Source organism: Apaloderma vittatum, unplaced genomic scaffold (genome assembly GCF_000703405.1).
Source record: "Apaloderma vittatum isolate BGI_N311 unplaced genomic scaffold, ASM70340v1 scaffold23252, whole genome shotgun sequence".
Lineage (NCBI taxonomy): Eukaryota > Metazoa > Chordata > Aves > Trogoniformes > Trogonidae > Apaloderma > Apaloderma vittatum.
In genome coordinates this window covers 3,732-18,835 of record NW_009704497.1, presented here as the reverse complement: position 1 = coordinate 18,835, position 15,104 = coordinate 3,732, and the positions used below count along the sequence as shown (strand labels likewise).

The following is a 15,104-nucleotide window of genomic DNA, read 5'->3' as shown; positions in this document are numbered from 1 at the left end:
TTGCAGACATGCTACTTTTTGAGCACTGACTGCTTCTCCTGGCTTGCACAGCTCTGTCAGGATATTCCTCCATTTACAGCTCCTGGGACTTTATTCATCCGTGGATTTGTTATTGTGGCTCCTTGCCCTGGAGCTGCTTTTTCTAGTGGAGGCCTCAGAGGAAGGTCTCCAGGAGCAGAGCAAGCACGGGGCATGGCTGCTGGGAGCTCTGCACAGACCTTGGTCTGCTACAGGACTCTTCATGAGGTATGTGATGGCCCGAGCAAGGGCTTTGCAGTCTGCATGTCCAGACCTCCCACACCATGTACTCAGGGACAACCCCTGTCTCAGCCCAGGGAGCAGAGACAAGGGCAGCCCTCTCTTTGCAATCAATCCTCCCCCCACCCCCTGCTCACCACACCAAGCTGGGGCCAATTTCTCTATTGATTAGCAACAATTAGCAGCAGCTCTCCAGGTGAGATAAAAGCAGGGCAGGGAGGCAACCAGGACTGACTTTTCCATGGCTTTGACCATTTGACCATGGAGGGCTTTGTTTATCCCTTCAGCACATACCAGAGCCTCAGGGGCAGCCTCACACCAAACCGCAGCAGGGACCCAGCACTGAAGCAGCCCAGCTGGAAGCAGAGCAAGAGCAGTGGCATCAGCCCCTTCCTCGGGGGGCCCCTCAGCCCCATGCCCTCTGACTACCTTGAAGGCTACCGGCGGGCCCAGCTCCAGGCCCTGTTGTCACAGGTGAGCCCTGGGCTGACCCCAAGGCTGCACAGAGCCAGCACCAAGGAGGTGGGCGTGCAGGTGAACCTGCGCTCTGATGCAGCTGTGCAGTGCTCATTGGGGCCACGCACGCTGCCCCTGGGACAGCCCCTCGGCCCCGCCGCCCTTCGCACCCAGGGGCACCTCGCACTCTACTCGCCTGTGCTGGACCGCCGCCTCTTCACGCTGCCTGAGGCTGCTGGACCCCAGGAAAAGGATGAAGTGTCTGAAACAACACCTGAGGAGCAGAAGGTGGAGGATGCTATCGGGGAGCAGCAGGAGAGCTGGGCAGAGGCTGCTCTGCCAAGTGAGGAGAAGGAGGAGGCAGCAGCAGCCCCTAGACAACGGGCTGTCTTCCAGGTGTGCAGGGTTTGGGACCTAGTGCAGCCTACCTTGGGTGAGAGGGGTGGGGGACAAACCATGAAACAGGTCAGAGAGCAACTGTAATGGGCTGATGAAGCATTAGAACAGACTGCCCAGGGAAGTGGTGGAGTCACTGTCCCCTGGAGGTGTTAAAAAAAAAAAAAGCATCGGTGTGGCACTTTGGGATATGGTTTAGTGGTCATGGTAGCATTGGGTTGATGGTTGGACTTGATGATCTTAAAGGTCTTTTCCAACCTTAATGATTCTATGAAATCCTCTCTTGAGAGGGAAAAGGCACAGTGGTCCCCACCCTGGCCTCCCTGTTGGGTCTGTGTAGCTCTGAGTCTGCAAAGAGCTCTGTCTGCTCACAGCAGTGGGGTCTCCTGCCTGTGGTACAAGGTGGTGGCAATGGAGGAGCTGGGCTGGGTGCTCTCGCAGTGCTGGAGGCTGCTCAGTCAACTTTCTCTCCACAGTTCTTGGAGCAGAAGTATGGCTATTTCCACTGTAAAAACTGCAAGACCAGATGGGAGAGTGCTTACGTGTGGTGCATTTCTGGAAGCAACAAGGTAGTTAACAAGTAATTTCTTGCTCCTGAGGCTTATAAGAGGTCTATGACAAATTAGATATTTGGCACTGATCTAGGTCCTTGCACTTGAATACTCTGAGTCTCTGTAGTAACAGAACTTTTTTTCTTCAGGTGTACTTCAAGCAGCTCTGTCGAAAATGCCAGAAGGGCTTCAATCCCTATCGAGTGGAAGCAATCCAGTGCCAGGTGAGTTAAAGATTTTTGTCATACACTCTAATAGTTTACAGTTGTTTAATTTTATATTTATTTGATCTGGAAGAGAACTTGCTTTCATCAAAGTACTCGGAAATGTTACTTGGGAAAGGTGTCATGGGGTAGGATTCCTTCCTCCTGCAGGAGGTTTACATGAACAGTTTTCTGTTCATACAGTGTTTTGCTGAGCTACATGTAGGGTAGGGATTTGTGCTTCTAGGTGAGAAGTCTCTTACAGCTGAGCTCTGCAGTGTTTTCACCACAAGAGCTCTTAAGTGTATCAGCCCAAATGTGTTGCTATGATTAAGGAAAACTAAATATCACTCTAATATGAAGTGAGCACCTCTCGTCTCCTACTAATAAAATGTCTTGTTTCTTAAGACCTGTTCAAAGACTCGTTGTTCCTGTCCTCAGAAGAAAAGACACATTGATCTTAAGAGACCTCATCGCCAAGAACTTTGCGGCCGCTGCAAAGACAAGAGGCTGTCCTGTGATAGCACTTACAGCTTCAAATACATTGTCTGATCTGTGTGCCCTCTTCTCTTTTGTGCTTTGCTCTATGTCTGTCTCTTGCAGTGTTTTGACTTTAGGCTTTTGACCAGGCATTGGATAATGGATAAAGACTTTTGTATTATTTATATACAATGAAGTTACATACTTTATATGCTGTGAATAAAGATCAATAAAAGTTTGCATTAATTTGTTACCCTGAAGTTGCATTCTGCTGGCATGAAAGAGGACAGTATATCTGAAAGGAAACAGACCCTATTTGATTTTCTAAAGAACAGAGGCTTTGTTTTTAGTCTGCATTTAAAGAATGCTAAGACTGAAACTGCAAAAGCAAGTTTTTCTTTCAGTCACTCCAACTGAACTAGTGCAGAAAATGCAAGCCTTTTGGGGAATGAAGGGATAAATGCATCTCCAGGTGTCTCTTCCCACTGCTCCTGTCAAATGTATATATATCTGTGTATAAAAAAGAAGTCACAGCAGTTTGATAATCAAAGTCTTACCTGCTAGAAGACTATGAGGGGAAAAATGTAAGCTTCATAGTTTTTAAGTGAGGACAGGAAAAACAAGGTGGGATAGCTGTGATGGAGGGTAATGTTCTGTGATTTAATGTATCCCAAAAGAAGCAGAGCATGTTCTTCAAATATAGGCTTGTGCCTCAGAAGCTTTTTGGTCATGTAAGGCACCTCCAGGGTAAGTGGTTTAAATATAACTTGAAGCGAATAAATGAATGTGCTTTTGAAGGAGACAAAAATGCAGTCAGGGGAACCCTAATTAACATACTGGTGTAGAAACACAGTGTGGCATTGCTGCAGTTGCTTTAATTCTAGGATGCTGCTGAGGCTGTGTTGGGAACATACTCATTTCTACTTAGAAATGATGCTGAGAAAGCTAGCTAGCTTACCTGTGAAGAAACTGAGTACTTTAGGGTGGAAGGAACCTCTGAAGGTCTTCACATCGAGGGTTGCTGAAGGTAGTGTTTAAGGGGTTGCAGCATGCCTGCAGGGCAGTAACAAGTGGTGTACAGCAGGTGATCTGTCCCGGTCAACATCTTTACCAGTGACCTGGAAGAGGCAAGAGTGTGTGCTTGTCAAGTTTGCAGGTGACACCAAACTGGGGGGACCAGCTGAGGGCAGTGCTGCAATTTGGAGAGCTCTCAGCTGACTGGAGGGATGGGCCAACACCAGCCTTGTGATATTCAGCAGGGACAAGAGGGAATTCTCTCCTGGATGAGGAGAACCTTTGGTAGTGACACAGACACTGGCTCATTGGCAAAGTGCCCTTGGAGTTTGGTTGGTGAGCGGGGTGTGGGACCTTCAGTGGGCCCTGGCAGCAGCAACATCCTTGGCTGTATGAACTAAAGTAGAGTCAGTGCAGCAGCAAAAGCGTCATCCCCCTTTACTCAGCATTCACTAGATCACATCGGGCTGACTGTATCCAGTTTTGGGCTCTTTATAGGAGAAATGTTGATTGACTGTAAGGAGTTCAGTGGAAGCTGTGAGGAGGAGAGGATGAGCTGAAGAAATTTGGCTTATTCAGTCTGAAGAAGTAAGGATGTCAGGGAGAGCTCACAGTAGCCTGCTAGGTTATGGTTATTCAGGAAAGATGGAGACAGGCCCTTCAATGTGTCTTATAGTAGTGGGCTGAGAGACAACACATATGAAATTAAATAAGATAGATCCAGAGATAAAACAAAAGCTTCTCCACCATGAGAACAGTCAAGTAGAACAGGTTGTCCAGGGAGGCCATACACTCTCCATCCTTAAATGCTTTCAATACCCCATTAGGTAAAGGCCTGAGCAACCTGATTTGGTCTCATGGCTGACCCTGTTTCCAAGTGGATGTTGGACTAGATGGCCTCCTCAGGTCCCTTCCAAATGGAAGTTTCCTGCGATTCTGTAAAATATCCATGAATTTTCCAAGTGATAGAGCTGATCTCAACTTTCACCGAACACTGAAGTTTTCACCGACCACCCTGACTACAGTTCAGAAGTGAAATACATAACTGAAATTTGAAGACTTCGCTAACCATTGGAGATTATTCTACTCCGAGAAATAGCAACAATTGTGCTGCAGAGCTCTGTGCACTGCAAAATGAGAAAACCTGTAAAATAAATAGATTCCACCACTTTTCTGTATCAATACAAGTATTCTTCTGTAACTACACACTGAAAAAAAATATCCTTGCATTTCTGCCTGGTTTCATTCAGTGTAATGAAAAGTTTCACCATAAATGGAGAAAAAGGTGTTTCTGGGAGGCTGCTGATCATGGATATCATCCACAACAGTACAAATTCAGACAAGAACACAACCTTCACAGCAAGCACATACTGTCGTGATTATATATGACTTCTATATTTTAGTTAAATGGATGTACTGATCCAAGTATCAACCAAAGTTACTTCACAAAAACGGTAAGTGTATTTACAGAGTGAATAAGTTACATAGTTGTCAGAATAAAAGTTTCAGATGTGCAACACATTTACATGCATACATTTAACACTGGACAGCAGTTAAATGTAAGAAAAAACATACAGGTATAACTTTTATATATACATTACAAATAAAATAAGACATCTCTTTAAAAGAACTTAACATAAGAACTTGCATTTCACGTTAATATTTTTACTTTTTATAGTCAAAATTTATATTAAATAAAAATACGCATGCATAACAGTTCAAAAGATTTGACTCTGTGATGGACTTTCTCCTACAAAATGGCAAAGTTAAATTAGATCAACCATCCTTTAATAGTATAAATATATTCATAAAAGCAACCCTCTAGTAAAAAGCAGCCAAGGTCCTTAAAAAAAAAAAGAAAAAAAAAAAGAAAATCTGCCAAGACCATTTATGATGCTTGGGGGCCCTAAGAACAGACCTCTGCAATATGATCCAGTACCTTCAGAGACAGTAGCCTAGTAACATTAGGAAATGTACTTCATAGCAGCTCGTTGTTTTAAGATACAGTAATCATATTCAAATTACAGTGTATATCAAACTGTAGTCCATTTACAATTCGTTTCATACACACAGGCTCTCAGCTTTCGACCAACAAGTTTGCGAGATTCTGTGGCCAGCTTCATTCTGCCCATCTTTCACTCAACCAAATAAGAGGAAAAACAAAAGGAAAAAATGTACATTTCTTTTTTCTTAACAAAAAATATTATTTTGTGAAGGAAACATTGCACTTTTGCCAACCTAAAATTAATTTGCTATAAAGGAAGTATTGTTCAGTGTAGTAGGCTTTGGTATGCAATGGAAGTCGCTTCTTCAGTAGTGAGTTGCAGTTGCTCAGTGAAATGCTAACCGGTTTTTGTGCCACAGAGAACAAGGGATGTTGTCCCAGACGCTCTATGCTACCTTTGTCCTTACAGTATTGCTACACGTTTGAAGTTCAGCCCGTATCTTTTTAGAAGAAATCCTAAACGTAACAAGAGTGAGTACAGTTTGACCAAACCTTTGTAAGGCTGAGAAGACATCGAGCCACCTTACCCCAGCAGGGCAGCACTCCCAGCTTGCAAGAGGACACAAAAGTCCTGTCAGAGACTTGTGCCGGAAATGCTGGAGTCTGGAAGAAAAGTATTGATGACCCGGTAATTCTGAGCTCTGCGAATCATGTCGCGGATCTCTATATTCAGTTCCATTAATTTGGTACAGATTTCAGTCAGGCTCTGGTTGGAGCCCACCAATGCATAGGTGCCCGTCTGACCCAAGGTTTGGTGCCGGAAGTAAATGTTCAGTAGTGTCTGGACTTCATCGTCAGAGCTACTTCCAAAGATATCATTGGGCCACAAAATCCTGCAATCAAACAGGAGAAGAATGTGTGGATCATTATGGGTTTATCAGCACAGACAGAAACGAGGTGGCAGAGATCTCTAAAATGAGAGCCGACTCACACACACTCTTACCCTAAAACCCAGCTCACTGTTTCTTGCTACTCATTTGTTACTCAGACCCTGGTATGAGGCACTGAAATCACATAAAAGCACAATTCCTATTATCTTAAAAAAACCCCAAAGAGCTTAAGAAAACTCATTCAAATAAGTGAAAGTGAAACTGGGCTGAAGGTTAGCTGGTGCCAGTGACATATACCTGTAAGGAATTAGCTCTTTCTTCTTAAGAAAAGAGCCTGGCAGAAGTACTTTCGATCTCACAGTGTAATTGAACATTGTAATTGTTGCAAGCATGCAGGTTTTTATTACTGATTTGATATTGTTACTTGTGGCATACCCCTGCAAAAGTTAGTAAGTTAATACCTCACGTACCTCTGTGAAACATAGCTAATTATGGTGACTCAGCACATTGCATTTAGTATAAAATTAGGGGAATAATAAACACATCCTTTCCCGATCACATGAAAGCTTAATATGAGCCATGTAGCAAAACTTGCCTGCATTCTCTTATTTGTCGGACAGCTTTCACAAGTTCATTGTTTTTCAAACACTCCAGCATGGACTGAATAGCTGCTTCCGTAGAGTTGAATGAGGGCTCGGATTCTGTCGCCTGAGGCTCCGCTGCGATGGCAGCAGTGGCATCCTTCAGGTTTTTCTTCAGCTCACTCAGCTCTCTCGACATATTTAACAGCTGTTCCAAGGAGAAAGATGAGAGATGGGTATTTTCATTCTTCATAGGTGCCAATGGGAACAGGTATTTCAAGGCTGTTCTTTTTACTACACTGGACGTACACCTTACGGAAAAGAGCCCATTTGAACATGAGGCCATTTCTTGACGTCTGTTCTGTGCGATATGGGAAGCACACAAACTACATATTTTTAAGCTTTGTGCTTCCTTTAACACTATGCTGTATTTTTGGCTTACTAAAATGCAAGAGTGCATCTAAACAATCTTTGATTTTTCACCCCTGCTATTGCTGAAAATAAACTTGACTAACAGTATTGTTCTTGTGAAGTATTTTTTTGAAGTAAGATACACGGATTTACCTAAAAACAATAGGCTATTTGGATCAGAAGTGATAGTGTGCTGTGTCAAAAATATTTAAAGAAGAAAGCTTGTAAAAAATCACAGAATACTCTTTGGGAGCATTAAACTGATTTCAATGTGTTATCCGGAGAGCAAGATCAGTGAGCATACTGCAGTCAAAATATAAAAGCAGTTCTACGCTACACACCTTTGCTTGCTCCAGTATGAAAGGATGCAAAACCATTTAATAATTGCCAAAAACTGCTGCTGATCTTTCTAGTGTGATGAATATTCAACGGGGACAGTTTATGTGGCTGGGAATTACAGTACATTATTCCAGCAAAAACTTTAATTTTGCACCCACATTAAGATCAATTTACCAAATTATTTTGTTGTTGTCACGCTAACAAGTGCTCCTGGTCGAAGTGTGTCCACAAAGTCCAGATAAAATCAGTCATGATCTAGGAACAGGCTATTTTCTGTGTGTGAAGAAGGATCATTTTTCCCTAAAAATTAAGGCCTCAATAAATATAAAAATAAATATAAAAGTGGGTGAGTGAAGATAAGATTCCATATATTGTTCCAGTTTGTTACCACTGACTGAAGTGACTTGAACACTGAATGTATACAAGATCCCAGCCTCTGAAAGTACAGTGAATTAAAGAAAATGCAGCGTCTCAGCCTATTTTAATGTGGATGCTGGTGTATTGAAGGGTTTTGCCTGCAGACTTATACTCAGGGTGAAACAGTGCAATCTTTGGTGTAAGTCAACAGAAAGAAAAATAGAAACATGGAAGTACAGTGGTATTTTTAGTGTAAGACTTTGTGTTTTGTTACATACCTCTGGCATGGAACTGACTTCATGCACTTGTCCAATAAGTTTACAGTAGGACTGAAAAAGCAACAGCAGCTGGAAGTGCAGTTTATATAATCTCTGACACAGTTCCAGTTGCTAAGGAAAGATTTGTAGGAGAAGAAACAATTAATAAAGATCAGTGAGCTGGGATAATTTTCAATAACCAATAAAACACATTGAAATAGTTCAGTTCTCAAAAAATGTTATTTTACTCGAGTATGATCATATACTATTTCAGCAAACAAATAACATTTTTTCTTCTGCAAGTCACATAAAACATTTAAAATCAAAATTATGATGGCTAACTCTCACGTAGCACACATCAGCATCAACCTTAAAGCAGTTTATATAGCTTAGCTTCAGTGTCTCCAGTTTGCAGCTGGAAAGCACAGGCAGAGTACAGGGGAAATGATTTTGCTGTGTGGAACATAAAACTCTTAAGAACTTCAGAAATGGTCAAAGATCTCTTCTGAGAGGATGGAAACCCAAAAGAGAAGCAATGAAGTCCGAGAGGGACAAAGCTCCTGCCTGCTTCTCTGAGGGGTGAGGAAGAGAGGCAATAAATCCAGCCAGGAGCCGGAAGGGGGAATTGCCAGCTCTGCAGCTTGAAACTTCAGCTCATGGATTTTCCATCATCTTAAAGAAACCATACAACAAATGGACGGAGTTTAATGTGTAAGAGAACATATGGCTTCTACAATTTATTCTCCCAGATTAAGTAGATACTGTTCTGTGAATACTAACTTGTTTTCTCCAGTGTAATGTGCAGCACGACACAAAAGGGTATCAGACACATTGAAGTCATATGTGATGGGCACATCTGCCAGAGAACTCAAGTTATATGCTTATGGTCCTGGTATCCATGTCACTAGCAGGAAGGGGAAACTCACAGGTACACAGCTGTATCATAGTGAGTAAGGGGGGAATATTTAATATTTGACAAATGACAGAAGAACGGAAAATTCTGCAGGTCCAAGTCAGGGCTGACTCTTGACAAGTCCTGACTCTGGAGCAGGAAAGCCTAAGAGACTTTGTATTTGATTTGTCTTCTCCTACAGACACACTGACCAAGGGTGGGCTCAGCGATCTTTCCGTTTGCTGGGAGGAACTAGAGCAGAGTTTCATGCCAAACATGGCAAAAAAGAAGACAAAACTATTAATGTCTTTCCTTTCTTAAAGCACCTCATAAATGTTTAGCTACCAACATGTACTTCAGCTGTTTGCTGAATTGAGGTTTGCGCAAATGCCAACAAAAATACTTACAAAAAATACTGGAAAAACATTAAAAATGTTAATCTGATCGAAGTGTTTATTTACATATGGTTCAATATTTAAGTGCCAGGGTTTTTATTAATAAGCCAAAATTAGAAATATATCCTTAGTGTTCCAGTTCTCAAAATTTCTGTACCAGCCACATAAGGCTGAGGGGCTGAGTTCAGAAGAGAGGTTCTTTGGCAAATTTCAGCTTTGTTTGTCACGGAGAGGTGGACACCAATTACCCATCCATGAGCAGTCCCCAGGGGCACTGCCCAACCCAGGCAGAATTATTTCCTGTCTCAAGGAGGTTTATGGAGAAGAGTGGGAGCAGAAGGAGACCACCAAGCCATTGGGTGTCAACCCAGAAGGGTTCATCCTGCTGAAGGCCGAGCAGACAGGGCTGCTCTCACCTCAGCGTTGGTCTGCCACAGCAGAGGAGTTCGGTGCTGTAGATGATGTGCCCGGTCTGAGCTCTGTGCTCTTAGGGATAAACTGTTTCTGGTATCTGAGTCGGTACATTTCATGTCTGTTACTGGTGAGCAGGGTCAGAGTGCTCCTGCCCCAAACGGAAGGGAAGATTCCCAACAGACATGGTAGAACGGCAAAGCCCCACAGGAGCTGAAGGAAGGCCCACCAGATCTGTGGTGGGAATTAAAAGGGAGGGAACAGACGTGTGACCCGCTAGGACAGAACTGACTTGTGGGCAGGACATAACCTATTGATGGCTAAGACAATGAAGACGTGGGACATGAGGGGTGCTGCCTGTTAAAAAAAACCTGCCTAGAGACCACTCTCCATAAGAAACACTGCCAAGCTTGCATCTGAGTGGCTAACCGTTCTCCTCCGCAAAAAAGAGTGACTGTTTAGATACAACCTCCTGGAAATGGTTCTGGCTTCTGTTTTCTCTGGAACCATGCTTGGGCACACCAGGCGCTGGCCAGGGCACCAGCCAGGGCAGGTGCTAATGGTCCAGCTCCCATGCAGCCCTGGGGGGACACACTGGCTCCTGGGTCCCGTCCAGTTCAACAGCAGGGACAGACACAACCCCAGGTTCTTGGGGAGGGATCAAATCCACCCTATTTGAATTTTGGAGAACTGGCAACACTATGTAGCAGTTAAACACACATGTACTTGAAGTGTCAAGGAGTTAAAAATTAAATGAAAACCAGGACTTGGCACAACTTAATTAAAGAAAATAACAGCTTCATGATAGCTTGGCATGTAAAAGATATTTCTTTCAGTCCTTGGAGAGGACTAAAGAGAGGCTGGACTTGATGATCTCAAAGGTCTTCTTCAGCCTCAACAATTCAACAATTCTGTGAGCGAGAACTCAGTTTCACTGCTTGGGTTGCTAACCTGAATGAACACAAACTAAGGTCAAATTGAGGACTCAGGTTTGACTAACTCAGTATTTAGTTACCATATCAAGCAACTCAATCCTTGTTCTTCCTGAACAAGTATTAGAAACCAATAGTGGTGAAACTATTCATCAACACATAAAAAAACCAATTTGAAATATAACTGTCAACTATAAACTGTAGATTTTCATTAGAACAATTTGAAAACTATGAATTTCAAAATAACTTTTTTCATTTTCAACTCATATCCATTCAAAGGCTTTTAAAAATCGTAAAAATTTTATGTAAACGACCATTTAAAACAGCATATGAAGGTCTCAAAATTTTGGCACAGTGCTTTTAGATTTCACAAAACACACCTTAGTAAATTATTTTAGTCACCGCATGTAGAACCACATATTCTAAAGAAAAATTACAACAAAAAAGGAAAACATGCTTAGAAATAGAACAGTAAAACTGGGGTATATTAGTCCATCTACAGATGGACAAAGAATATGAAAGAACTTCAACTTACTGCAAGAGATTCCATTTGCTAAACAGCAAGCATGGCACAGGAGAAAAGGAAAGGAAAGAAAGTATAGTGTCAGTGTAACGCATGCAATAGGAAGCACAGCCCATCTTTAATAGCATAACTTGTCAGCAGTATTAGCAACGCTTGCCTCAACCTGACAACCGGTTGGAAATATCACACATGCACAGCATTCTTAATGAAATCAAGCTTTAATTCGACTCGTAAACCCCAGTCTAAATATCCTCAGTTAGATCTCCAGATTTATTAGTGTTGATTTATCCCACTCAGTAGCTCAGGAACTTACGGTGAAGTTGTGTTAGAAAACTCTTGAAATAATACTATTAATTACATTTTCTTTCTTTGTTAATAAAAAGAGTTCATATTGCAAAGTACTCAAAAGATTATGCAGGGTTTCCAAATGCTGAACAGAACTGAACACTGTTATTTATAAACATATTGTTATTTATAAATAATTCTATTTTTGGCCATAATGGGTCTAATGAAATTTCCAGCATAACCTCTGTGGCTGCTGGGTTTATTACTTGGCATATTAGAATGGAAATTCTTTGCATATAACTTTTACGTTTTGACTATCATTAAGACAAAAAAAATCCACAGAAGATGCCAGTTTGGTTTCACTACATGGCAATGCCACAAGTTGAGACAGCTTTGTATTCCTTCCTCTCACCAGTTTTGTAGCTCTGGAGCTACTAAAATGTCAGTGTAAGTCCTGTTGTAATAATAATAAAGGTTCTAATTGACCTATGTTAGCATTTCAAAGACTAGGGGACTAAATTCCCTCCTCAGAAATGTGTTCCTCTTTTCTTTGCCAAGAACTAATATTTGCACTCTGTGTACATGGAATGCAGCTTTCCTTAGTTCATATCTATTATATCCTTATGACATTTTGGATGAAGAGTCATCATGTAAACGCTGCAACTAACAAACATAGCGACATCTGCCCAGTTACAGTCTGATGTTAGTGCATATGCACACAGTGTTAATAAACATTTGGCATTCTTATTAAATAATTTACCTTACCCTCAATACAAAGGTAGCGACATAGAAATGTGACATAATGCTAACCTTGTATAGCCTAACAAAGTATTTGAGGCTGGTTTCTTTCCATGGGCCTTACTATTAAAAAACGTATCAAAAGTATTGTCCCAAATCCTGAACTGCTCTTCTACAAAAAAACACAACAAACTAAGCTTTAAGCTCTTGTGATGTTTAATTTTATGCCTTTAACAATGCTTGAATTTTTTCTATTTAGTACTCTTGAAAAACGCCTTTATACCTTGGCTTCCATGCAGTTCACCTAAATTAAGCTTTGTAAAGTTAAATTCAAGAGGACAAGAGCAGACAGATCATAGTGCTCTAGTAAATTCACAGGTGTGTTGGCTTGTATTTTTCAAATCTTGTCTGTCTCTGTCTTAAGCTCTTCTGAAGTTGAGCATGCCACCAGGTTTCATTTGGACTTTCAAAAACATTGAAATCCACATAGAATTTCTAATTTGCCATGGAATTTACTTTAAAGAAGAGGAGGGGTGGGGGAATAACAAGTGAATTCTACGGTGTTTTTTTTCCAGAAATTACTGTCTTCTCTGTACTGCTTCCAAAACCAGGGCAAGACAAACAAAGAGGTGGGGAAGAGGTTTCACAGTACGTGAAAAACCCTTCTTCACTGAAAGAAGATATACTAGATACAAAATCTCCCTAAACTACTGATGCTAACTCCACATTGCTCTACCATTTCATGATTGTAACTTCTTTTCCTCCCTCTTTCAGCACAAAATGAAATGTTCCTTGGAAGTTGAAAAGACACTAATTGTTGGACTAAGTGACATCTTGTTTAGTCCTCAGCAGCAAGGGCTCAGGTGGAATGATCCTAGACTTCACTCTTCTCAATTTCTAGTGTAATTCCTATAGTAAGAGAAGTGTCATTTTAGATTAGTTGATAAAGACTACACTATTAGTGTTTTCAGCAGCTGAAAATACTGAATGTTTAAAGTACTTGGATCACCTGCACAGTCCTTTACGCACCTAGTAAATGCTACAACTAAGGAGGACACACATTCCCCAGTGGCAACACGTTTTGTTTTTTTATCGAGAAAGAATTTCTGTTCTGTACTACTAGCAAACCAGGAAGATAGCAAAGTTGTAATCTTTAGATCACGGGCCACCTTTTTCTTTTTTTTTTTTCCCCCCAAGAAATCATTTTCACATACTGAAAAGATGAGAATTACACAGTTATTTCTCAAGCCATAAACTCTTTGATGGCAACACAGTCTTTTGGCATGCATTGGCATAGGAGACCCACCATAACAAAATCACTGCTGTGTCAAGGGTTTTTAAATCACAAGTGCAATTTATTAAGTTATTCCATTTGACTTGACATTCCAGCAGACAAAAGCTTTTCCCATCATCTAGGGAAGTGGCTATATACATACTAAGTTTTATATATACATATCAGAGAGAAAAAGAGAGATACAGCATATGCTGTGCATTCTTAAATATCCACTGGACTTGAAAGATAGCAGAAACTATTCTGTCTGGAGAAATCTAAACCACAGAGCTGCTCCTCCTTCAGAAGAAGAGGCCAATTGGCCTACCTGGGCCAATTTTACCTCACTGGCAACCCATAGATCTGTCAAAACAGAACTCAGATAATTGATTACTGATTATCAAGAATTTCCAACTTAATGACACTCACCGTGCCTTGAGTTTTATTCTAACTCAACCCAGCTGCAGATGACTATGGTCCCAAGAGGTATAACTCCAGTCTTACTAGCGGCCTAGAGCAACTGAACCTCTAGCCACAGGGGAAACTTGTGGCCACAGGTATATTCTGATTTTTGGGGACAAACTTGCATAGGGTGCAGCAGGTTTTAAATATCCTCTAACAGTCTGAGCTTGCAAAGCCCATATCCATTAGCTTATGGTGAGCTTTTGGGTGAGCAAGTTGACTTTGGACTTACAGGGTAAACTGAATGTCTCATTAGGACGTAAATACTTTTTTGAATTAGTAGTGATGATTGACAAGAAAAATAAGAACTTACATGTATATTTTTTCTAGAAAACAAACAAACAAACTAAACTGGTCTTTGACTAGATTAAAAAAAATATCTGTTCTCTAAAGTTGAAGAGTGTATGGATAGCGGTATCCAGCTAAGGCTGTTGCAGCTGGACAGCCAGCACAACAGTACGTGCAGTTATCTTCTGTCTGCAAATTGACTCCTGTGTCCTTCAGACTGTCACTCAACATAGCATCAAAATTTACAAATCACAGATACATCTAGATCATGTAACCTGTGGCAAGAATGAGGGGAGAAAGACATTCTGGGACACAAAGCTTTTACCCTATTTTAGAAAAGTTGCTAGCTCTAGTAGCTGACCTAGACAACTTCTATTTCAAGCTTCTTTTATATCAGAATAAGCAATTTTTGCCTTTGCCCATTTTCAGTAACAGTAACAAACATCAACAAATCATGTGCAATTATTTTGAAATAAGATCTGATTAGAGAAACTGGTGCCAAGTTAGTTACCAGCACCAGCAGGCATTTGTGATGCAACCACTTGTGCTAATGCTGAACATGAGTTTATGTTTGTCTTGTCTGTAGAGGGGACTATTTTAACCTCAAGCTTTTTACCAGGTGGGGAGTTCTGGGAACATAAGATTTCTGCCATCTGTAGAGCAAGGTGTTGTTTTTATTTCCTTGTTATAATTTCTGCACATTTTCCAGAAGTAGCCTGGGTGTGTGTTTAGCTTAGATTTTTATTTTATTTTATTTTTTTTTACGCCAG

General features: G+C 41.3%; 2 protein-coding genes across 2 annotated transcripts in view; one reads left to right on the top strand and one right to left on the bottom strand.

Moving 5' to 3' along the window:
• Positions 1 to 519: 519 nt before the first annotated feature.
• Positions 520 to 2,597, top strand: ZAR1L (zygote arrest 1-like). Its single transcript, XM_009865071.1, has 4 exons — positions 520 to 1,110; positions 1,587 to 1,679; positions 1,811 to 1,885; positions 2,273 to 2,597. The coding sequence occupies exons 1-4, from the start codon at positions 520 to 522 to the stop codon at positions 2,414 to 2,416; spliced, it is 903 nt and encodes a 300-aa protein (XP_009863373.1). The 3' UTR covers positions 2,417 to 2,597.
• A 2,132-nt stretch (positions 2,598 to 4,729) lies between these two features.
• Positions 4,730 to 15,104, bottom strand: part of LOC104270651 (protein furry homolog) — a gene marked incomplete at its 5' end in the record, with an annotated part of 13,106 nt that continues 2,731 nt past the window's right edge. The window contains 4 exons of the mRNA XM_009865072.1: positions 4,730 to 6,196; positions 6,789 to 6,982; positions 8,160 to 8,270; positions 11,304 to 11,321. Coding sequence (XP_009863374.1) covers positions 5,938 to 6,196; positions 6,789 to 6,982; positions 8,160 to 8,270; positions 11,304 to 11,321 — 582 coding nt within the window. The remainder of the gene's footprint in view (positions 6,197 to 6,788; positions 6,983 to 8,159; positions 8,271 to 11,303; positions 11,322 to 15,104) is intronic.

Coding starts and splice junctions, on each gene's coding strand:
- ZAR1L (XM_009865071.1), top strand. CDS start 520: ATGGAGGGCTTTGTTTATCCCTTCAGCACATACCAGAGCCTCAGGGGC. Junction 1,680..1,810: donor GCATTTCTGGAAGCAACAAG/GTAGTTAACAAG, acceptor TTTTTTCTTCAG/GTGTACTTCAAGCAGCTCTG. Junction 1,886..2,272: donor TGGAAGCAATCCAGTGCCAG/GTGAGTTAAAGA, acceptor TTGTTTCTTAAG/ACCTGTTCAAAGACTCGTTG.